This window comes from Amblyomma americanum, chromosome 10 (genome assembly GCF_052857255.1).
Source record: "Amblyomma americanum isolate KBUSLIRL-KWMA chromosome 10, ASM5285725v1, whole genome shotgun sequence".
Lineage (NCBI taxonomy): Eukaryota > Metazoa > Arthropoda > Arachnida > Ixodida > Ixodidae > Amblyomma > Amblyomma americanum.
The window spans coordinates 63671300-63697389 of record NC_135506.1 but is presented as its reverse complement, the minus strand read 5'-3'; the positions used below and the strand labels follow the sequence as shown (position 1 = coordinate 63697389).

Here is a 26090-nt window from a genome sequence, read left to right as displayed (position 1 = left end):
CCTTGATTATCGGGAAGATAAATTAATTTTTCTTATAGGGGAATGCCTTAAACTATTAGTATCACATCACCAAATTTAACTGCATACCAAGCTCCCACATAATCAGTTGTATGTGCCTGTGCATACATTAGACACAGTGGTGCCAAGTAGTCAACAAATGGTCCCATTTGATGGCAATGATGAGAGAGAGAAGCACACCTATGAAATATTGTTTTCAAAGGTAAGAAAAAGAGGAGCTTTGGTACTCCTCCATATTAATATATTGTCATGTACTAGGAAGACTACGAAAGGGGCAGAGGCACAGGATAGAGCACTCACTCTAGGTTCGCAGCCTTTAAAGACCATGTCCAGAAAATTTTAATACTTATACTACTTATATTTACAAATGCTGATATGATTAAATGGGTGTATGCACCAATCTTCATTTGAGGACAGCATGCCTATAACTGGCAACTTGCTAGAAATGGTTTTGCCTCAGCATTAATAAATCTCTAATTATAAGCTATTTGATTACAGTGGCAGTGATTGCTAAATTTACAAGTTTCTTAATGAGTATTGAAGTAGATGCATTAACAAATGTGGTTTCTAAATCTCGTAATGAGCAATGGTTAACAAACTATCTCCTGAATGTGCACCCAGATGAAAAAAAGTATTCCTATTTTCAAATGGATTAGTGAACTGGGAACCATGCAGTTCCCAGCTGCAGGCTTGATGCATAGACTTTGTTTAAACATCGTTTTTAGGCGAAAGTACTTGTATTTAATTGGACTAATGGACTCCCCACACTTCCGTTCGTTTCATATAACCAAGACTGGAGCATGTAGTAGTGGTGTACCCAGTATATGTGCGCGAAAGACAAACATTGGCCACTTCTTTGAAGCGTTTAGACAGCAGGCCAGTATCGGAGGACTTACTGCTAGGCGCTTACTTGGCCGCCGAGTTGGAAAGCAGTCCAGGCAATGCGGGCTTTTTTATATTTTTTCGAGAAAAATGGGCCTGGACTCGCGCTTGTGCTGTCATGAGATATGCGGGTACATATTCACATCTCTATTCTCACCACATTGTCACCCATCATCACCCTCTTTCTTCTCTTCCCCTTCCTCAGCTAGTAGCGGGCCAGATATCCATCTTTCTGGCCGGCCTCTGCCGTATGTTCATTGAACTTCTCTATGTCTCAGTTGCAATAATGAAATCTGTTTACAGTCCCAAAATGCCTTCCTATCTGGATTGCAGAACTAGAAATTGTGTCTGGCAGAAACTTTCCACTTCCTAACTCCAGCTGAGCGAGTTCGACTGACTGTTAGCTCCAGCAAAAATTCACAAATAGCTAGGCAGTGCGCTAAGGTTGTTAAAATAAGACAGCGTATAGGGGAGAGTACCGAACCGCCGCGACGTCCCAGTGGTTAGAGTGCTCAGCTACTGTGTCAGAGTTCCCGCGGTTTCGAACCCGGCCGCGGCGGCCGCGTTTCGAGGAGGCGAAACGCAAAGGCGCCTAGCTTTGTGCTGCGTGATGTCAGTGCACGTTAAAGATCCCCAGGTGGACGAAATTATTGATTTCCTCAGGCTTAATGGCACACACCCACAGCGGGAGATTGTCCAGGGTGCATTGCGGAATTGTTGTTGTTGTTTGCCTCACAAAACTGCGTTTGCGTTTGCGGAATTATTCCGGAGCCCTCCACTGCGGCACCTCTCTTTCACGCCCACCATCCCCCTTCCCTTGCGGGGCGGTTTGGATATCCACCGAGATGTGAGACAATTACTGCGCCATTTCCTTTCCTCAGAAATCAATTTTCCAAAAACCCAATTAATAGGGGATAGTACCGCTAACACGAAGTTAAATCAGCTAGGAGTTTTAATGCGCACTGAATCAGTTGCTTTCCGCACGCGAGGCTGCTAGGCGCACAGACTCGTTTCGATCGCCCACTCTTTCGACGCCTTCGGCTCGCCGCTGGCACCGTTGAACAGCTCGCAGCTATAGTGCGTACAGAATACAGTAATGCAAACGAAGTATGTCATTAAACCCATTCAACCTCTGTGAATTCAACTCTTCCCGCACTTAGACAAAAAAAAGAAAGAAGGCAGAAGCTATTGATGTCACGTGACTCTTACGTGAATAACCATCATGTGTGACGTCACACCAGTTTAACCTCCACGTTTTCGTCCGTACCACATAACTGCGCGCGCAATCCATTGTGTAATCTCGAACGGAACCCGCAGCACGCGCTTTGTTTTCATGATCATTGAATTCTGCAAGCGGAACAGTTGTTTCGGTGTTGGCTGTATATTTGTCCCGGTGAATGCATTTCAGAATGGGACAGACCGTCTGTCGCATATAGAATTCGTCTGTCATTGATGTCAAAAGTGCTTAATTGGTTTCACTGGCGCAAACTTGAAAATGTCGATCACGTAGGGCCGCCAACTGCTTCACTTCCTCTTTGAACAGCCGCTTCGCCACGCGCCTTTTATTTGTGTAAACTTTGCATCGAGTAAGAAGATTTGGTTTTATGTATTTGCTTACAGCTGTGACGGCGGTGACGTGAACTACGAGCTGAAGTTTTCCACCTGCTTAGCCAAGCTAGTCGCAAAACGGGTGAGTTGCTTTTTGTTGTTTTCGATGCTATCATGCCGCATATTCAGTGTAGCTTTTATATGCAACAGCCGGGCATTCTCATGAAAATGAAAATTGGTTTTTGAGGGAAGGAAATCGCGCAGTAAACGTCTTACTAACCTCGGTGGACAGCTAGAACTGCGCCGTAAGGAGGAAGTGAAAGAAGAAAGGAAGGAAGAGGTGTCCTCACTCTGGACGACATCACCCTCCTTTTAACAAGAAAGGAACACCTCCGGCACCCCACACGTTCTCTAATATCCCTCTCTGTGCGGTAACCCTCCCACGTGGTCTTACCCGTGCAGAGGAGGTTGCGCTTCGGAGGACACGGGTCGAGGTTGCCCTAACTCCAGCTTTGACACGCAAGTGGCCGCATTTCAAAGATTTATATCCCCGCCCCGAATGTCCAGTCTGCAAGATCAAAGACTGTGAAGCGGATATCCACCACCTGTTGTGGGTTTGCCCAGCGCTGAAGCCGACGAGAATTCGGCACCTGGCGGCGGTGGGTCTCTCACCAGACAATCCGAATTCTGATATTGCCTGGACTCAAGTTCCATATCATTCACTACTTGATTTCATTAGATCAGCCCACCTTTTATTCATTTATTTAAGCATCATCCTCATCTATCATGTCATCACCTTTATGCCCTGAGGCAATAAACATCGCTTGAAAAAAAATAAGAAGTGCTCCGGAATAATTTCGACCACCTGGGGATTTTTACCATGCACTGATATCACACAGAACACGGGCGCCTTTTGCTATTGCCTCAATTCTCTTGATATACGGTCGCTGTTTTTCTGTTTCTGCATGCATGCATGCACACTGACTGCTAATTATTGTCATGGATGCGTCAGCCTGAGTGCCACCGAGGCGCATAAGTGCGTCTGATTTTTCCTAGTTTCTGGGCAAGAACTAGACTGAAATAAATACTCCAGCTCAAAAAAAAGTTGCAGAAGATTGATTGTTTGAAATTTATTTACAGCGTCTAGAAGTGCTGCGGTGGAGGCAAATTGGAGATATGTATAGGATCATGACGTCAGTGTGGCACGGCACCAGCAGCATGGCAAACATCACAGAGCCAATTGCCAACGGGCGCCCACCTGGTCCAGGGGCTCACCACAGGCTCTTGGTGTACATGGGGCACACAGTGGGCTCGGCGCAGGACCAGGTTCAAGGAATGTGGGCCAGGGTGGCCGAGGAACGGTATATCTGGCCCGGGTTAAACTTTCAAGTGGCTTTCAAATGGTCCTACTTTGTTCAAGTGGTGCCACTGCAAAACAAGTGGTTTCACAAATGGTCGCAAGTAGTGCCATGTAATCAAGTGGTTTTCACAAGTGGTCTCACTTGCTTTCAAGTGGTGCCATTTGAAAGCAAGTGGTTTGCAAAGTGGGACCACTAGAGCTGGGCAGCAAGTTGAACCACAATTCATGGGAACGTTTGCATGTTCAACAAACAAGGTAGAGCTGTAATACAATTAAAATAAGAGCTTAAACTATTACATGGCATTCATCATTTGCTCAATAGGCAAGTGCCACTGACCCCAGTATGAGAATCTTTTAAGTATGGCATATATATGGGAGCAGAAGTTTGTTCTCTGGATTTGTATGCTAATGTTATTAGTGCCTGACTATGCTGTGTGTGTGTGTGTCTTGCTTGTGTGTGATGTATGCTTTTGTGTGTATCTTGATTTCCATGATAGCAATTCTCAGTTTCAATTCTCCTGTGAAAATGTTGGCACCATGCAGGCTCAGCATCACCCTGCAGTCCTCACAAATCAGTTTTCCTTTTGCACCTCCAAAACCTACTTGGAATCATCTGAAATATCCAATTGCATGTTTCTAATTGAGATTTACAATGTTTTTTTAACCAGGAAGTTCCATATAGTCCAGTTTTGTCAAGTGGTCCCACTTGGTCAAGCGGTCCCACTTTGCCAAGTGGTCCCTGTCCAACAGCCCACTTCAAGTGGTCCCACTTGCGAAATTTCCACCTGGGGGCAATCCCAAAGCAGGTGGTGCAGATGGCCAGAATATCCGGTGGTGCCCCACTGCAACGAAAGCGGTGCACGCATCCAGTCAGTAGCATCCCCGCTTAGATTTTAACACGACAGCATTAGGGAGCTTGTGTCACAGAAAATCCGGCGGCAGCGGCATTGATCATGAAAAATCCCTGGAGAAGCTACCTAAGAAGAAGGGGGGCCAGCTAGGTCACATAACCTTGTGGCATCATCACAACCTGCCCAAGGGATTTTGAGCAAACTGTCCACCGTGGCAAGTAAATTAATCATTGATCACAAGAGGTTGCTAAGAACAAGACCTACTGAACTAGAGACCAGCGTATATGACGAGGCCCTATGGAACTTAGTGCGCCACCTTTCTCTAGCTTTTTGGCCATTGAGGACACTCGATTGTCCTGTTTGTTTGCTGTGATCGTTATTGTCTGCCGTTTTGTGTGTGCTATTCCATACATTTATTTTGTCTTTCTCCGCTATCTTAACATCAGGAATGAAAATCGCCATAATAACGACGTTTTCCGCTCTTGCAAAGTGTAAAAAGCATCTTCCTTTCTGGCCACTAATCGCTTTTTGTCGGCACTATAGTGCCTAGCATGGATAAATGCAGATAAATGAATAATAATGTTTACGAAGGTGAATAATAAAACTGGCGTGCTTCAAATATTATGATAGAGGAGTCCATTTTCTAAACAGGTATAAGCCCCACACCCCTGGTAATGTTTCTATCCGGGTGGCAAAAGGCATGACCTAGAGCATGCATGCTAGAGCAGCGCCAGCTGTGCAGGTCCGTAGTCTAGTAAGTTGGCTAAGAAGAGCAACCTGTTTCACACAAGTCCCTCCGGTGGTAGCACCTGCCATCACAGGGCAGCGATACTTTGCTTCACCACTGCACTATTGCGCCAGGAATGGCATGAGGACGGAAACCCATGTAAACAAAAGTGCAAAGGGATGTTAGCAGGCAGCATCCTGGTAATGTTGGGTGTACCCTGCAGCATCACTGACAATTAAAAGAACTTAAAAGAATTAAAAAATAATTTAAAAACCCAGGACGCCAGCAGAGCTTCTCATGAGCAGGCCACTCTCTTGTGGTACGACGGTATGAGCTACCAGGAGTGCAAGCCCTAGGGTTCGGCATATGTTTGCAACTAGGAGCTGGTGCACAAGGTATTCTAAATTATAATATCGTCACTCTCCAGAGCATACTTTGAGAGTGTTCATTGTAGCTGCTGTTTTCTTCGTGATGGAACATTAGAAAATTAGCAATGACGGCTTCAAAGGACAACTTCTGTTGAAAAGTAACATGCAACAGAACTTCTAGCAAACTACCATTATTTATTGTAGTGTGAGTAAATTTATGTTATGGCAATGAAAGTTGGAAAAAAATAACCCACTAGTAATCTATTACTTTTCTGTAATTGTTTAGTCAATTTGCTAGGGCTGTAATGACCACTTTAATTATTTACACCTCAGGTGGAATAATTTAATTGCAATCGCTTACTTTTTTGTTGTCACGTGTGCAAGACTGCTCTGAACCGCAAATATGTAGCAGTTTTATTAAACTCTTACTTACGTTGGCTCAAAAAGAGTAATAAGAATATGTTTGGGTGTCTTCATGGATTTAGTATTGTAATTCGCCATTGAAGAGTGATGAGGTAGAGTCTTGCAAATGCAAATAGTTCACGCATATTTTTATTTTTATGGGCATAATTTGTGCTTATGTTGCCTGTGACAAACTATTTATGCACAAATGCACAGTCAAAATAAAAGCGAAAATGAATTTTCCTAGTATGCTCTTTAGTGCACCTTCAATGATGCCTCCCACCCTGAAAAACAACCATCTGAGCTGCGATGGTCCCTATATGGATGACGCTTTGCCAGATTTTCTCCTGATCCAACCACAAGAACAATTAGCTCTACTTTAAAACGAAACTTGCTTTGCTTTAGGAAAAGCCTTGTCATCCATGCAGAAACAACAGAAAAATATTCACAGGTGACAGTCACTTGAAGCTACAGGTTCTAATGACCGCTTTTACAGTTCAAGTTTCTTTTTTTCTTAGAAGTATCATGTACACAATATCGTAATTACCATCTACAAGAAGACAAACAGTCTTTCATCACTGAGATCTTCAAGTCCCAAAAACTGTTACATATGCAAGTCTAAGTTTCCCTGGCAGAGCCAAAGTCTTGTTTCAGATGTGTTTCATTGAGCTTCGTAGGTGCATACTTAGGGACCTTGATGAAGTCAGCACTCAGCTTATCAACTGTGTTCATGATGGTAATGTTAATCATTGCTTTTGCTCTTTGATGGTCTGCAAGGCCATATTTAACTCAAAAACATAACATTTTCTTTTTTTTTTCAGAATGACTGTGAGCCCCTCCCACATGCCGAGTGAGGTTTATTTTCCGTTTTTGCCTTTTTTATCTTACACATGCCATGAGGCACTCTGATTTTTTTCTTTTCTTCTATTGTATGACATAATAAGTGAGATATGACAAACACTAGTTTATTACAAATGAGGACAGTGCTACTGTCAAAATAGGCTTTAGAGCTATGGGACTGCATCTCAGATACACCGAACAATTGGGGTGGGATAACTCGATTCGAACTAGGCGGTGCTGTAAATTGGGCCCCCAGTTAAAAAATTTGCATTAAGATGGAGGAATGTCAGGGCAGCCATGATACCCTAACCAAAAATAACATGGAGACCTGGAAATGCACAAAAAAGACAATGTTTTCAAACCAGCACAGTTATACAAAATGCTGCCATCAAAAATGCATGCCTTGAGAGGCGATGCCTGTACTGGTGAAAGACACGGCAAGCTTTTGTGTTAACATCCTACAGTGCACGAGGAGCAATGGCAGTGACTGGCAGCAGCCTTTTGTCTAAGGCAAGTCTTCCGCACTGCAGTGCTTTGGGAGCTGTTTTTGTGCACTACAGGCCTAACACAAAATCCTGGAAAATGCATGACTTATTTTGTTTTCATGCAGCGAGGCCTAATTTCTAATGGCGCATTGGGTATTGCGCACGATTTGATTGCCAAGTGGTTTGTTGAGTTCAACCATTACATGGCAAATAAAATATGAGTTCCAACTCGCGGTATAACTTTTCAACGCATCATGTATTGTCTTCTCTGAGTGCAAAATCCAACCACCGAACATGGCTGTTACTTATGTGCTCAAAATTTCCGGTCATTCAGCACATGCTGATACTAATTTACACACTAGATGGCTATTTTTTGGTTCAGATGACTTTGTTCGCTTCTGTGGATATGATTAAAACCATGTGGATATACTGACTGAGGAGTGCACCAGGAATAGTTTCTGTAAGCATGCTTTATGAACCAAGGAAGAACTCAGAATGCTTTGTTACTTTTACAGATATGTTTTAAAAGATTAGTTTCTCCATCTTTCGCATGTAATATGCCCAGTATATCCCACAAATCTTCTTGAATAACACTGTCTTAGTCTCCCTTGACATCCAGAAATGCTCCATGTCCCTAAGATGTGTCTCTCAAACCCACATATTATTAATTCCTCCAGCCTTAGCTGCTCTTCTATTTCCTCTCATTATAGCATATTGCTACCGCCTTGCATGTTAATATACCCTGTGTTTGAATTAATTTGGCACTGGTGCTTACGTCTATTTATTATCCTATGGCTCCTACATTTCTTTGATCTTGGCTCCTCCTCCTGGTTTGTCTTTTTCTACATTGGTGCCCTCAGAGCTTTCACTCCCGCTATAAAAATTCATTGCCTAACGACGTATCCTACCCCTGCCCTCTTGCCAGCAGCCACACTGTAGTGAATGCCATTTTGTGTAAAAGGGCAGGGCCAGCCTCCTACATGCCAATATTAACATCCGTCATGCCATACCCAAGTTGTTAGATCATAACCCTAATGACAAGGTTAGCCTCAATGACCCTCCTTTCTGTCCCGCCAGACTGCCCCTGGGCCTCTGGGATTGTGCAAATGGTCACATGCACCTTCTCAGAGGCTTCTCTAAACTTACGCAACCCAACCCCTAACTGTCTTTCCCTGGTACCGGCTTCTCCCCTTCAGCACATCATTAAGACCAGCATGGATATTGACAAAGATTTTGTCCTCTATGTTGCTCTGCGCTTTGGTCATTGCATCTACCATGCACTTCCCTGATTGAGCCTCCACTTCACCTGCCAGTCCACCTTTTCGTGCAAGCTGGCTGGCCCTCCTGCCACTACAGTGCTCACTCCAGCCACTGCACCCCACTGCCACACGCCACTGGGGCCGTTGCTACTTTTTCTTCTGGCTCAAAGCCTGCGGCACTACAGCGCTGTAGAGTTGTGGTGCCTCCACGCTACCGCTGCCTCCTGTCTGTGGATCTTTGGCCTTTACATCTCGTTCCCTGCCTGCTTTTTCATCCTTATAAACTGCCCCTGCCTGAGACTCTACACTGTTCTCGCCCTCCACCTGATGCTGTTTGGAACCGGGGTTCCTCGCTGGCCACATCATGAGCGCCTCCATCCGCTCTTCTAGCTCGGCCAACTTATCCCGCTCTTCTTTCAGCTCGCCCACTATTCATTCTAGCATGCTGGCCTTAGTCCCCTTCATCTTAAGTGACTCGGCGACCTGAGTCTAGCTCAATCCACCTCTCTCGCTCCACCTTCAGATTGCATTTGGTTTCCTTAAGCCTGACCTGCCCATTCCTTTTCCATCATTTGAACGTCCCCTCAGATATCTCACTCAGCCTGCATGCAAAGCTAGCCTTCTCTGTGCTGCCTGAGCTATCAAAGCCTGCCTTGTTCAAATAGCACCAACACTTGCACTCATCGTACTGGTCTAGCTCTAGTCACCCTTGGCCTTCCTTGCTTTCCAACCCGTCATCTGGTCAACCACCCAATGCAAAAGCCCGCCAATATACAAAAACAAGACCCTGCGGCCCTGTGACGGTTTAAAGCTACTGCCCCTGCATCATGTACAAAGGCATACTTCTAAAAAAACCAATAATACAAACGCACCTAACTTCGGACAAAGTCGCTGGAGCTCCTAAAAAATAGTCCTCCTACAACAGCATCATGAACCAGTCGTGTGTGTGTGATACAATCTACCAATGAGGAGCGAGAGAGAGAGAAAAACATTTATTGAAATCTCAATGAGATTAGCGGTGGGCCGTCGTCTTTATCGTTGACATCTGGCCTCTTCGCAAAGTCGGGCCCCTATTCCAGGGCTCGGCTGAGTCTTGTTGCTTCGCATGCGTGATGCACAAGGGCCCTTTGGGCTGTGAGCTCGCTGCTGGTGATCTGCCGATGAGGAACAGAAGTGCAAATGCAGGCTGATAATGATGAGAGTGGATATGATTGCGGTATGAATTCAAATAATAAGGCCCCACCCATTGCTGATGTTTGGTCCTGCCCTTTTGGAACAACATTCAAGATATTGCGTCTTGTCCAGAAGCACCCGCAAGAAATTTACTAGAAAGGGGGACCGGCCAGTGTAGGTGCTCGCGGAACCCACAAAAGCAGCCTGCAGCACCTAGTTTGAAAACCGCCAGTGTAATGGAAAAGCAACCATGTGGTGTACATTGTCAGTGTGCACAAAGAATCTGCAGCCTTGTGTAACACTGTCTCATCAACCCGAGTGCAGATTTAAGGCACTAAATATTGCGTATTCCATTACCAGACAATTGTAGCCAGTACGTCCTGTGCGCTTGTGTCCCCACCTGTGTTGTCGTGTCACATCATTGTATTTTGCACTGTTTCCTTCACTTATTGTGAGGAATTATTTGTATCTCCATGTGAGCTGACAAGAGTTTAACCCCAGTTCTTAAGCATTACATGTTTTCTATGAATCTGTAGAATTCTGGAACACTTGAAAGCACTCTGTTGATGTTTTCTCTGAACTGCTCCAACTTAGGCTGGCAACCACTGCCCGCAGTATAGCACAGGTCTTGCAGCAGTATTTTAGAGTGCAGCTCTTAGGCGCCAGTTTCTGGAATCCACGCCGTAGTCGTCGGCGTTGTCAGCGTAACACGCCACCTCACAACAGTAGCAGCTAGTAGCAGAGCGAAATGCCACCTGCCATGAGGAGAGCGGAGGAATGGACAACTGGAAGGTGGCTAGCAGCGTAACACGATATCTGCCAGCGGTGGCAGGTGGAAAGCTGCACTCAAATTTCACATTACCAACCATCTGTGAACTTCTTTTAGCCACTTGAAAATATGGCTGCTGCATCACTGAGGATGTAGTATGGACTGCCTGTCAAGATATCTTATAGGCTGTAAAGGCTTTAGCCGTTGGGCATTGATGTAATTACAAGCATCAATCTCTCATTGACTCCTTCCACAGAAACCATACGTACGCAACGTATGTTTTGCTACCAAGCCCATCACCGCACGTGTCACTCCATTCATGATGCACCGGAGCTTGAGGAGCTGGAAGGAAAGTGGTGGAAGAGTACAATGCATTGTGCCATTAAACATGAGCTGACTCCTAAAAGCAGTGCAAAAATGGGCGATGGTTTAGCTCTGGTTAAACTGGGGGTGACGTGATAGCTACAGCTTGCCAAGTGGAACTTGCTCAGTTGAATTACAAGGTTAGTCTTTCGCCACTCCGTTTCGCTGGGCGGTCCTTCTTCATCTTCGCCCCACTTGACATGCGCAAAGCTGTGGCGGCTCGGCTTTGATGGCGCGCCGTGCCGCCGACAGCAGCTGCTCCGCACAATGTGGCTGGTCACGTGACCACTCACGGTGCCACGCCACCGGCAGCTGCGTCGCATCACATGCCAGCATGGCGGCGCAGCTAGAGGGTGGCAACGCAGCCACAGGGTGACGGCACTGCCAAGCTGAAGGCGTGAAATGCTACTGTAATGTAGCTGTCGCTGCAATAGGAAAAAGGGTACAAGGTGAACTGTTTCATGAGAGCACTATTGTGAGAGAAAAAAAAAGCATTCCTTGATGCTGCTAAGTTCTCCTGCCAGAACCTAACCCGCCATATAGATATAATAGCCACAGCTGCCCCACTGCTTATCGCCAGAATTTTTGCATTCTACTTACGGTATTGCCTTCCAAAGATATGAGAGTACGCAACATGTTCGTATTGAACCTTTGGAACAGTGAAGCTCAACTGCTTGGTATGTTTCTTCTTTCATAAAAGCCGCTCTTTTCACTGTTTTCTTTTTTGTTTTTCAGACATTGTAGCTCACATGTAGACACAAAACAAGAAATTTTGAGAGCAACACTGCTTCAGAACAACTGCTACCCATCTTGATAGTGAAATTATAGCTTGGTTTTCATGATTTGTAAAATAGCATATTTGGTGATTTAATCGTTTGTGCTTTTGTGTGCACATAGCAAGGAAATTAAGCTTTAACAGCATAGCTATGCAGCAGACTGCAATTGGCAGCAATGCCTTACACAAACACTGTAGAGATTAGTGGCAGTCTCATAAAGCATGTTTTGACGCCCTTTTTTTCTTTTTCACTGTTTTTATTTGTTTTTCAGGTGGTAAACCTGCCTTCAGACATTTCTGATGAAGTCTGTAATGTATTGACTTGTGCATTATTCATGGCCAAGGCATTGTTACTGTTTGCCTTCTGACCTTGCTGCAAAGCAACGTGTTGGAGGGTTTCTCAGCAATCTCCGTGACTTTTCCTGCAAGCTCACAGATAGTTGCAAACCTATGGCCATTGTGTTTCACGTTTTTTTATGACATTTCTCCAGCAAGAAAATATTTCTACCGATCTGCATCATATATTTTCAATTTTTGTTTTCACAAGAGCACTAGCTCTGTTAATGTTTTGTGATTGACCATCTTTGCAAATTCGAATCCTGCCGGAAAGTACCTCTTCAGACGAGCTTGACATGTTGTCATGAATACATGTGCGGAAGGCAGCTTGTGTGATGAGGTGACCAGTTGGGTCAGATTAACGAGTACCATCAGAGTAGTTAGAATTGTGGAATGAATGTTTGTAGCCTGGACTGCATCATCGCACAATTCAGTGGTCTTGCACTGTACTACTGAGATACTGCATTTGATTTGCACAATTTGTGTAGCGATGCTTCTCCAAGACTGTCTGCATTATCACCATTAGTTTTCAAGGCTGTCTGGCTGTGTGCCAGGCTATGTGGGGAATCACCAACGCATTTCTGCAAACTTTCATCCCTCGCAAGACTTGTACTTGTGGTCAATTTTTCTCATTTTGTAGCATTTTTGTCAAATGCCTGTAAATTCTTTTTAACAGCTCCAGAGCACAGAGCACCTATGCAGTTAACCTCAGTGTTTAAATTGCATTTCTACTGACATGCACAGAATAATGCGTTTCATGACCCGCCACAGTGGCTCAGAGGCTTTGGCTCAGTTGTTTTGGCTCAGTGGCTTTGGCAAGGTTACGGGATCGAATTGTGGCTGCAGTGGCAGCATTTTGATAAAGCTGAAATGCAGAAGAGTCCATGCATTGTACAATGTCGGCACAAGTTAACTCCCAGGTGGTCTAAGTTAATCCAAAGTCCTCCACTACGGTATTCTTTTTGCCCATTAGCTGGCTCGAGATATGTTAAACCCCACATATATAGCATAAGGTGTCGAGCACAATAACTTGGAGCTTAGACTAAACTAGATAATATGAAGTAGTAATATGATGCTAGTTTTATTAAAGTTATCAGTAAAGTAAAGCATTTGCAGTAATGGTTATAATTTAATTGTGATTGTTAAATTTAATTTTTAATTTATAATTATAGTTGATTAATAACAGGTGGGCTGTGATGTTATCAGTGGACTGTTGGGCAAGAGTGTGGAGAATAACAAGCCCTGCATGTTGACAATAGTGATGGAACTTTCGCAGAACTGTCATGGTAGCCAGAACATGACACTTTTTCATGAACCGCCACTGTGGTTCAGTTTTTGGAGCTTTGCTGCTCACCCGAAAGACGCGGATTTGATCTCGGCCGTGGCGTTTGCATTTCAGTAGAGGCAGAATGCTAGAGGCCTATGTACTATATGATGTTAGTGCACATTAAAGAATGCCAGGGAGCCAAAACTTTCTGGAGCCCTCTGCTACGGCATCCCTCTTAACTTGAGTCGCTTCGGCACATTACTCCTTGTGCAAAACCAGACCAAACTTTTTGTGACACTTATGCATGGTTTTGAGTGCCCTTGTACCCAATGAAACGTGCTTAACCAAGTAATTGCCCTGAGCATGTGATGACAGTGAACAGCTTGACGTCAGGAGTCAATGTTTTCGCACGATGTGGACCCTGCCAGTTTGCAGAGGCATGTAAGGTGGCCTAGTGATGCCTAAAAATGCACAACTGCTTTGCTTAAACAGTACTCCCCATCACCATGGCAATAGCTTCCTTGGTTTGTTATTTCTTTTTTATTTCTTAGAGAAACACTTACTTAATGAGCGAATTAGCTGTGGTGCACATGCCAAGAATAGTGACATTTTTGGTTAAAATCGAATTCTGAAAAATAGATTTGGCTTACTTTTATTGCCTTTTTTTTATGTCTCATCCAAAAAGTCCAACCCCTACTTATAGCTAGAGGTTGGACATTTTGGTTTTTATTTTCTGAAAATTCGGCTGACTCTTTTTGAAGCGAAAACATCACTTTGTCAGGTTTTTAAGAGGGTACCATCAGTGTATCCTTGAACAATTTGGGTCGCACAGTCCCTACAGGTGGCTGTGATAGGAGCAGCAACCCGCCAGTGCAGTGGAGCATCACTTAACTGCTGCCCCACTGCGCTGGTAGTGGTGTGAGGACTTGCCACCATTTATGAATGTGAAGTAATAAATTAGCAATTCTGCATATACGGACATTAAACTGAAAAATACATTGTGTCGTGCGCTTAAGGCAGAGCTTCATGCCTCCTGCAATTGAAGAATCACCGCCTGCTTTTGCACGTCTGCTGGTTAAACCCCTACCAATTTTTTGGTCTTTATTTCAGGACACACTTCACGCTTTGTTTTCTTCTGTGACTATTATTTGCTGCGGATCAATGCTGGTCTTCTTGTTTAATGTGGTATTCTTATGAAGGACTAAAAATTCACAAAAGCTCATGGCTTCATGACTTTTTTAGCCAGAGCGTTCTAGTCAGCCAGCAAATAACGATCGCAGGGTTCTAAGTTTCTGGTAAATGTAGAGCTGTGCATGCAGAAGGAAATCCTGTCATCAACAAGGAAAGTAACAGAAGGTAAGTGATAGAACTATCAGACAAAACCCCAAGTGGAAGGTGATTTATAAAATCTGGGTGTCTTTATGTTATCGCTGAGTTGCAGTAAGTTGAGTGAGAGAGAGGGGTGTCACGTGGTCTGTGTGTCAAAAACAATGGAACTGCCACTTAACCGTCTTGGTAACCAAAGCATGTTTTGCTTATGCATGTTTTTATGCGTCAGAAGCCCGCTTAAGCAACTAGCCAAAGCAGGTGATGACAGTGGACAGTGTTGCATTTGAGACAATGTATGATGATGACGTAGAGCCTTCCAGTCTGCAGAGTCAAGCAGTTTTTGGAGCAGTTTCTCAAAATGCACAACTAGCGGTGCTACTTATCCAGTGAACACTCCGACCACGACCATGGCTTGCACACTTGGTGGAAGTGTGAAAACACTTGAATTTTTGTGCTCAAAACCAGCATAAATCCTGTTTTGTGTAAGAATCAGCAGTTTCTGTTAAAATCAGCCAGTGCAAAATTTATGTTTATATATATTGCATGAGCGCTGTGAACAGAATGAAAATGTGGCACTATTTGAAAACATGGGCCATGGATTATGTTAGCTTAAAGAGCCACTGGTTTGCCCTCGATATTCTTGAAGGCCGCTCTAAATCTACATAGTATGCACTGAAAAAGAAAAAATTGTGTTTATTTTGGACATTTATGGCTTGTGTTTGTGGTGTGTTGCATTCATCTTACATGAGCTGATAGACGAAGAGGCCATAAATGGAATGCAGCCCTCAGCAACTGTCTTTTAAATGCTAGTGGTGATAGCAGTAACACGGCCGCTATTGAAATTCTTCATCATGCACTGGGCTTATTCCCAATCACTTAGTTGTTAAATTGTACTGTAGTAGATTCTGGTTCATTGCTTCAGGAAGAAAGGTCTGCTGCATTTGGAAGACTGAAGGAAAGTTCTGCTTGATAATTATGCATTTTCTCCTTTTTTTCTTTACATTTTAGGCTGCAGCCTGGCAGTGCACAAGGCAGTGGACAGTGAGGACAAGTCTCTCACTGCACCAATTTGTAGATTAATCTTGGCGAAGGGATTGTCGCTTGTCATCTCCACAGAGTTTCTCAGTATTACCTAGAGGGAAAACAGGCACCAAAGTTTATGCGAGTTTCTTAAAGAGCACTTCATCAACCGTGAAAATGCCGGGACAATAAGTTTTTGTGCTTGGTTTGGGTAGTGTTGGGCCAAACACATGGATTCTGCTTTTGAATCAGCAGCTGCATCACGATGTTCTCTTCAGTCTGCACATGCAACTATTTCAGTGGTGCCTTATTATCTACCTAAATAAATTTAATGCGTGTTAGGCTGGTATCAGAACTTTTTGCAGCATTTCTTCAAGGTTTGCCTGAAGATTCAGTCTTACTGTTATGGCTGAATCCACGTTTCATGGCCAACAATAGCCAAACCAAACACGAAACCTCATCTTTCCCAGTACTCCAGTGCCTCTCCATGGTAGATGAAGTGCTGCAATGTCTAGTTTCCCATTGCACAATATTAAGAAGCCTTTTGGCAACTCACCTCACTCTGATGGAGCCTGCTGAAGAGTGTCTCGGCATTCTTAATCTTATGCACTGCGCATTCAGAGAGGATTACTACAAAGCTGGCACTTTTGTTGAGCTTTATATATGGTGCCTTGCCGGACTAGTGAGGCCAGATTACAAACAATATTCAGGGCTAAAGATTGTAGGATGTGTAACAGCTGTCCAAATGGCTTCCAGGACTGTGTTTACCATGTATATTTCCTGCTTATTAAGGTGCTCATCCAGAATTATCTCTGTAATAACTCCATTTCCTTAAGAAGCTGAATAGTGATCATGTTCAAAACTGAGCATAGAAACCTTGTGAGGTAAAGTTTGTTGCTTGTCCAATGTATATTGCGGAAAACTTCCAAGATGATATAAATTCTAATTCAATGACAAATTACTCACCAATTAAAGCGAATAAAAGGGTTTTTCAATTCGAAGATCTTATATGGGTCGAATGTGTTAAACTTGCAGGTAAAGCATGAGAAGTATTTTTGTGCTAGCATTTAAAATGGCGGCATAATCACCAAATAAAGCCGCTTGAGCGTTGAGGCTTCTCCGCAGTGTAGAACACCAGCCAGGGGCTGCACTGATGACGTCATGTACGGCGGCGCTACATTTCCAGTGAAGCTTGAAGGAAGAACACTGAACATCACTGAAGTTAACGCTCATGGCGTGTTGTATGATGCCATTGTACAACGCACGGCAGTATGTGGGCAGAGGCAGCGAAAATCTGAAATGTTGGCGACAACGACATCACGAGTTTTTCTGCATTTCTCTTGTGCACTGAGGAGAAGCCTGAACATAACCGCTACATTACGGGTGATTACATCACCAATTTAACTGCTACAGTAAAACTGATTTGCATGTTTTACCCGGGAAGCTTCATACATTTTATTCCTTGAATTTTGAGTTCAAACGATTTTTTCTCTTTATTTTGTTTCCCCATTCTGCTGGGCCCCATTGTGTGTACGTATTTGGTTACACTTAACTCCCATTGGCAACACGATATTCCACAAAGCTCCTAATAATAACATCACCAGATTCAAGCAGATGTGAAGAAAAGTGCTTTAGTAAGGCTTTGGTGTGGCGCAGATTGGCTAGCAGACACTTTCATGTGTTGTAGCTATCGAAGCATAGAACAATGCCTTTACACACAGCTGCTTAGAATTTTGCCATCGTGAAGTGCATGCTTTTTAATCGTGTCAAAAATGCCAATATTTAAAAATACATCTTGCACCTATGAAATTTTTTTCTCTGATATTTTTCATTGTTTTCAGCATTGGTGAGAAGGCGGTGTGACAGATAATATATAATATGCTGCTAGCTGCATATTTTTCCTGAACAGCATTGATCAAAAGTTGTGTAGTTGCTCAGAATATTTGTAGCTTCTTTTACTTGCGGCTAAGTCACTGTTTTTTTTTCTGCTCGTTTCGGTGCAGTGCAGCTAGTTGAAGTGTGTGTCAGCTGTTACTGCCATGTAAGCTGCATATTCGGTGATTGTTGCAACAGACTGCGGTCTTGTATTTTATGAAATCATGCTTTATAATTTGCCTTGTTAATATAAATATATGTCGTGTTAATCACTCCTGTTGAAAAAGGCACTTTAATCTGGCAAGCTGTACCATTTGTGTGAAAATCAAACTGCACCTCGAGGTTTTTCTGAGGTGAATGGTAGGCATTTTCTTGAAGCTGTCTTTTTTTTTCTTTAATAAGGAAAAAAGTGTTCCTAATAAGTTTCATACGCGTCACCCCAGATTGTGGAGTGTGTGACATTTGGCCAAATTACACTAAAGCATCACCGAGTGGCTGGACACACTGCTGTAATGAGACCCCATTTGGCATCTACATTTCGTGCCAGTGAGGGTCCTCTTCCAACACTGTTTGCATGATTGGCTCTATTTACATGGCATGTGGTAAAGTGACAGTCAGAACCAATTCAAGAACCCTCACAACTTGTTCCCGTGTCTAGTCACTGCTCATGGGTGAATGCAAAATTACTTTTCTGCATATGAAAAGAAAGCGGTGGCATTCCTAACAGCCGGGTGCCTCGAGTGGTGAAGCATCGGTGCACTTTCAACTGTTCACGTTTTGCAGTCATTTGTCACTTGTAGTTTGTACAAATGGTAAAACTGATCATAGTTGCTGCATTTATGGATGTTAAGCACTTGCAGTCATGTTTAGAACAGGAGTAGAATGCATTTTCATGCTGCTTGGTGCATTCGTTTTCCTGACTTGTGTTTATTTCTTTGTGAAACCTTTTTCATTGTCTTCTTTATCCACACTTCCTTCTACAGTGCTGGAGTAGTTTAGTTCAATCAGCTGTGAATTGGAGTTGCCTGCATATTGAACCCATATATGGCGAAACTTAAGAAATATGAAAGAGTTTAAAATATCTTTCGATATAAAATATTTATTTCACTTCACATTTCATAATAAACCTTTTAATGGTGGAAATATTTTTCCCAACACAAATTTTTGAGCCGTAATACAATGTAGGGTACTAAGGAAGTTCGCTACCTTTTACATGTGGTAAAACTTCAGATTTGTCAACGTTAAAATCACATTTCTAATCACATATGATGATTTTCTAATGACAATGTGCAAAATTATTTGTTCTTGCACAGTTAGTTACTGCGTAAGTTTGACAGTGCATAAAAGTGGTTTCCTACATGTCGGACGCTAAGCATATATGGATTAACATGAACGGACAGAGTGCAGTTGTAACAGAGGCAGAATGTTTGTCGTCTTCTGTAACCTTCCACTGTGCACAGAAGGAAAAGCAGCAAGCAAGGTTGATTACATTGTGCTGTCAATGTCCATCTGGCATATGTAGAAACGAAACTCCTTTTCTTGATAAGGGAGTAGTTACTCCCTTATTACAAATCTACTCCACCTTGGGGGATTCCTCTAAAACATTTGACCATCACTGTTCCCACTTCGAGTTAGTGATCACTTCGCTCTCGCCCTACCATAAGCTTGCCATTCTGGTTAGCTCAGTTGGTAAAGCGACTACTCCGGTGAAGCGGTGGTCCTCGGTTCAAACCCTGTACCAGGACAAATTTTTCTTTTACTGCAAAGTTTCTGAGAAAGCTGTATAGTTTTTCTTTGTAGCCTTTTAGTGGTGCTTGGGTGGATGCTTTTGAGTAATTACTGCCTTATTACAAATCTACTCCACCTTGGGGGATTCCCCTAAAACATTTGACCAACTTCTTTTCTTGCTTCCATTTTCATTTCTTTCAATGTTGCATGCATAGTGTTATGTACATTGTTCTGCTTTTGGGCTTTATGCAAAAATGACATTATAAAGAAACTTGCATGCAAAGAATGATCATTAGTGCCAGATTAGGTGTCCTTGTTAAAGTTCTTATTTACTCCTATGGCTTTACCTGATATTTTTCTGGAAACTGCGCTCATTTTAGTTACTCAAGTGTGATTACTAAAGCTGCTTATTCTTTAAACATCCATTTGTGGTTACCTTGCATTGTTCCAAAAGATGTGGTGAAGCATATCTGTGAATTTTAACCATGAGTCTTTGTTGTGATGAAAATAACTATTCTTTTATGGCTCAGTCTGCTCCTAGGTTGATTGCCATCTTTACTCATGGCTACTGGAAATACAAGTAACACAGAATAAGTATGTGAAGCACTAATGGCTCAAAAAGTTTGGTTGCAAGTACATGCCTGTGATTAATTTTGTTACATGTTTTTGTTTTGGTTCTTTTTTATACAAATCAGGTAAGATAATGAAAATGTGACAGGCTCCAAGGACTATATACTGCTTCATGTGCCCTTTTCTTTGTTAACACTTATCAGAAGTTATATAGGAACCATTTATATTTGGAGATTTTAGTTCAGTAGCAGTTTAAGCTGTCTTTCAAAAATAGGTTGTTTGTTGCCTGTCATGATTGTGTGAAATGCATGCAAACAAAAATAGCAAAGATTTTAGCTCAAGCTTGAGTTTTCTTTAATACTTACTCTCCATGACACCATTTGTGCCACGAGCATAACAAGACCGACACCAGTAAGAGTATCCTTAGCATCGATTCACTCTTCTTGAGAGGTTAGCTAGCTCTGATAATTGCATTCAGACAAGTCTGCACCTGACTTATAATTTCCTTCATTTTGCAGGTCCAATTGGAGTTGACAGCAGCTGTAGCTCATCTGAACAACAATTGCAAGCAGGAGAGAAGGGACACCTGTGCCTTGAGTGTGGCTCTGCCACAAATGTACACGATGCCTACATGGACCACCAGAGGACACACATCAGAAAGCTCCCCTTCCGCTGCAGCCATTGCAGCAAGGGCCTCAGATGGCCAGCCAATTTTAAAAAACACCTTTTTATTCATATGGGAAAAAGGCTACACCAATGAATTCATTGCAGGAAGATTTTCATGGAGGGGAGCAATCTAAACTTGCAAGACACCTTTGCACCTACAAGAGCGAGAGGCTACACCAGTGCAGTCATTGCACCAAGAACACATTCGCATCCACACATCCGAGAGGCCATACCATTGCCATTCGTGTTCCATGGCTTTTGCAGCAAAGTCATGCCTGGATCGTCATTTGCAATCCCACATAAAGGGAACACTGTCTCCTCATAAAAGTATTTTACATGGTGCAGTGATATTACAGTGATCATGTTTACTGTGTGTGTTGCATGGCGTAGTATTTTTAAAGTTATAAGGTGCCATTTAATTGAAGGGTGATTCTATACAGTACTTGCTTCCCAAAATGAACTGTGAGCAGTGGCATCCAAGGAATCTGCTGTCCTTGAATTGATGTGTTTTCTGCGTATTAAGGCTTTATTTCATCTTAAAATATTTTTTTACAAGCATGCTGTTTGAGTCTCGCATGCTGACATGAGCATCAGTGTTGAAGAAACCTGTTTTGGAAAATCAGACAGACCACGCAGGGGATATGCTTTGAATACCTATTTCTGGCATGAGATGCTTACCTTTCTATAATGAAATAGGAGAAAGATTTCTTTTACAGGAAATGCAGCTCATGAACAAGTTCTTCTTTGTTCGCACCATGAGAATGGGACATGTGGCCCGTGCATTGAAACAATGCACGTTTTTTTTAGATATTGCGAAATGAATCCAGTCTTTGCTGGCTTCTTTTAAATGTTTTCTCTGCTTCATGCCTTGCTACTTGAAGTGTCGCTTTTGTTGTGATTGTTCGTGTTTGCTGCTCGTCCTTTTGTGTTTATTGTGAACTAAATGCATGTTTCGATGACACACTTCCACTCAATGATTGCAGCAGAAGTTTAATAAACTTAATTTTCAATTTCAGTGCAGAAATAACACCAATGTGTGATATCATTTGTAAATGTACATATTGCACTAGGGTCTTCAAAGCTTATAGTAAATAACTACGGTACCTGAAACACACTATGCATAATACAACTTCAGATGTAAGGTGCCTCACATATAAAATGCTCATTAGAGCATAACTGATTATGCCAATATAGTATGAGATCCTTACGCCACAACCAATTCTTCTAAACTTAATAGGATACAGCTGCTTGCTGCAGCGTTATCTATAATATATTTTGCCACAAATGTTCTTTAACAGAACTGTGTAAACAAGCTCAACTAGCGGCGTTAGAAGCCAGAGCCATGTATGAAAAATTGAAAGCCCTTTACTTTATTATTAGCAACTTTCTCAAAATATACAAATCAAATTCCTTTCAAATCAAAGCCAGTGAAGCATCATGGTATTGCCATATTAAGTTCATTCCATTACCGACCATACGAAATGATTGTTTGTAGTTTGGATACTTTTCGCAAAGCTACGGACTGGAACTCTCTTCCAGACCGATGCTTTGCCCACATCAATAAATGAATACCTGCATCATTTAGATAAGTTTGTATATGGCACTAACTCAAAACGGCAGGGTTATTTTATGGTTATCAAAACGAGCTGTTGTCCTGGTTCCTGATGTGATGCATTTTATTTGTTCATGTGTGGTTTTAGAGGCTATTTTTTGTAAGGTGTTGTATAGCTGCATTTTTTAACATGTGTCTCTTCTTGCAGTGCCAACTTTACTGTTCATCTTTGACTCTGCTCTTTCACTCCTGTTAAAGCCCCTTTTGAGGTTGCCAGTATTAACATATGAAACAAAATGCACAGAGTAGCAAGCAATGGTGGTTACATTCTTCTGGCAATCTCCCTTTAAAATGGGGCTCGAAACCGGAGAAAACATTATTCCCTTTCTTGCCTGTGATTGCCTGTCACTATGCTAGTCTACAGTGTTGTTTTATTCTTAAAACTCCAAAAAAGTTTTATGTCCTTAGATATTACATTTGCACAGACCAATCAGCAGGCGTGTTTCATGTGTTCATGCAGATTCCTCAGGTGTAGCAAGGTGTTGATTGGTTTTGTACCTAATGCTGTTTCACACAGTAGTACTAGGTTTAGTAAGAACTGCCTTTTCATTAAACACCAATGTGCAGTGTTCATGTATAAGAAGTGTTCTTCATTTTTGGTTGCTGTACTTGTTGTTTTGCGTGTGGTAAAATGAAGCTACACTATTTCTTTATCATTTTCTGGTTTAGGTCATAACAGCAGTTTTTCTTTTATGATTTCACATTATATCAGATTCTGAGTGACACTCTTTCATCAGCTTTATCATCTGCCTTCTGATTCACACAGTAATTTCTTGCAAGATACTGTGTGAGAGCATTGTGATGGTTAGAAGTAACAATGATGACAGTTTCTACTCGACATTATTAGTACAGAAATATGCTCATCAATTACAGGCATTTACTTGTTATCAATCCACTAGTTAGCCCTGGAGGGAGTGACTGCAGATCTGGATCATTACTGAATGAACTAGAATAAGAAGAATGATGTGGAGCGCATTTGGCAGTTTCTCTCAGATCATGACTGACAGTTTACCAATATTTTTCAAGAGAAAAATAGATGACGGCTGTATCTTACCAGTTTTTCCTTATCGGGTAGAAACGTGAAAGCTAACTCAAGGCGTTCAACTTATGCACAGTGCAGCCAGCTCTGGAAAGAAAAATGATAGGTGTAACTTTAAAGGACACGAAGGAGGCTGAGTGGGTCACGGATCAAACACAGGTTAATGACAGCCTAGTTGAAATCAATAGGAACAAATGGGCTTGGCTAGGGCACGTAATGTGAAGGCAAGATAACTGATGGACATTATGGGTAACAAACTGGATTCCAGGGGAAGGAAAGCATAGCAGGAACAGATGAGATTAAGTTAGGTGGCAAAAAGTTAGATGGCAGATGAGATTAAGAAGTTTGAAGGGATAGAGTGGCTGCAGCTGGCAAAGTACAGGGTTAATTGGAGAGATGTTGGAGAGGCCTTTGTCTTGCAGTGGGAAAAGTCAGGCTGGTGGTTATGATGATGATGAACCTGTTTTCACATCTCTGATTTAGGCCTGACAGCTTTTTTTAGAAGTATCTTGGCGTGGCAAGGAAAGCTTCATTACTGTCTGCATCAGCAACAACAGTAGTTTCAAGCCTGATGCTTCTAAAATTCATGTTTGCGGTCTTGTGTTCGAAGAGAAGTGATACAAAAAAGAGTTCTGTGCTGTAGAGCGTAAGTTTGCACTTGCTAATGGCTCAGTGCCTGCTAATTCTCCACTATAAGAACATGCCCCTTTTCTGATAAGCAATGGAAGGCATCAAAAATTTTCATGCATCATCATGAACAACCTGATTACACCCACTGCAGGGCAAAGCCTCTCCCTTGTCTCTCCAATTAACCCTGTCCTTTGCCAGCTGCGCCCAACCTATACCTGCAAACTCCTTAATCTCATCCACTCTTAACCTTCTGCCAACCCCTACTACGCTTGCCTTCTCTTGTATCCACTCCGTTATCCTTAAGGACCAGCGGTAATCTTGCCTTTGCATTACATGCACTGGTAAAGCCCATTTCTTTTTCTTGATTTCAGCTAGGATTTCATTAACCCGCGTTTGTTTCCTCATCCACTCTGCCTGCTTCCGATCTCTTAACGTTACACCTATCATTTTTCTTTCCATGGCTCGCTGCATTGTCCTTAATGTAAGCTGGCCCCTTTTCGTTAGACCTCACGTTAGCCATTTCTTTTTCTTGATTTCAACTAGAATTTTATTAACCCGCGTTTGTTCCCTCATCCACTCTGCCTACTTCCAATCTCTTAATGTTACGCCTATCATTTTTCTTTCCATGGCTCGGTGCATTGTCCTAAACTTAAGCTGATCCCTTTTCGTTGGCCTTCACGTTTCTGACCCGTAGATGAGTACTGGTAACATACAGCTGTTGTACACTTTTCTCTTGAGGGATATTGGTAAGCTGCCAATCATGATCTTAGAGAACCTGCCATATGCACTTCATATATGCAGTTACTCTTAGCATTTTTAGGTACAATTTCCATGATGCTTTTGCTGTAATATGCTGTTATTTGCTTCTGTACTGACCAAGAATGCATGCCATGTTTGAAATATCTTTTATTTAAACACATTTTTGTCTAAATTGGTCTTTGGTTTATTAATTTTGATACCACACGTGCTGTCTCGAGAGATCATCCTAACAATTAACTCTTCTTTAGAGGGTGTCAGGTGCCATCAATGCAGTGAAGCATACCTCTCACATTTTGCTAAATACTGTGTATGCGTTGTTTTGCCATGCAGGCTCTGTCACAGCACCTGGGGGCTGCAGCTCGTCCCCTCAACAAATATCACAAGCCGGAAGGCAGGGGTATCTGTGCCCTGAGTGCGACTACTCCACACTGCATTACAGACACTTCAAGGACCACCAGAGGACACACACTGGAGAGCGCCCCTTTCGGTGCAGCTATTGCAACAAGGGATTCAGACAGACGGCCAACCTAACACATCACCTTCGCATACACACCGGCGAGAAGCCATACCAGTGCAAGCATTGTGGCAAAGGCTTTGCAAGGAGTGACAGCCTTACTGAGCACCTTCGCTTGCACACAGGAGAAAAGCCGTACCAGTGCCATTTGTGTCCCAAGGCGTTTGCAACAAATTCATACCGAAGTCGTCATATGCAATCGCACAAGAACAAGTAGATTTTCTTGCTGGTGGCATCTTGTGTACTTTTATATTATTTTCACCTAAACCATCTGCTCTTGATTAATTATGAGAAGGATTCCTTTTATTGGAAATATAGTTCAACAAGTTTTTCTTTGTTTGCACCATGTGAATAGAAAATGTGGCCCTGCATTGAAACAATGCCACTTATTTTTAGATGTTGCGAAATGTATCCAGTCTTTCCTGGCTTCTTTTAATTTTTTGCTCTCCTTCATGCCTTGCTACACACATGAAGTGCCTTTTTGTTATGATTGTTTGTGTTTGCTGGTCGTTCTTTTGTGTTTAATATGAATTAAATGGATGTTTCGCTTACACAGTTCCACTCATTGGTTGTGGCAGCAGTTTAATAAACTTCATTTTCAATTTCAGTGGATAAATTACACCCATGCATGATGTCTTTTGTAGACGTACATAATGCATTAGGGTCATCAAAGCATCTAAACTATGGTGCCTCAAACACACTATACACAATACAACTCCAGATGTAAGGTGCCTCACATACAGAACATTCATTAAAGCAGTAATTGAATATGCCAAAATGGTATGAGAACCTCCCGCCGCAACCAATTGTTCCAAATTTCTTAGGAGAAAGCTACTTGCCACAGGGTTTATAATAAATTTCGCTGCAAATGTTCAACAGGACAGTGTAAACAAGGTCAACTAGCAGGGCTAGAAGCCAGAGCCAT

The 26090-nt window shown here is 42.5% G+C and overlaps 1 protein-coding gene across 1 annotated transcript in view; it reads left to right on the top strand.

The window, feature by feature from the left end:
* Nucleotides 1–25769, top strand: part of LOC144108358 (uncharacterized) — a 51356-nt gene extending 25587 nt beyond the window's left edge. The window contains exon 4 of the mRNA XM_077641612.1: nucleotides 24900–25769. Within this exon, the coding sequence (XP_077497738.1) occupies nucleotides 24900–25382 (483 nt within the window). The 3' untranslated portion in view covers nucleotides 25383–25769. The remainder of the gene's footprint in view (nucleotides 1–24899) is intronic.
* The last annotated feature ends 321 nt before the right edge of the window (nucleotides 25770–26090 follow it).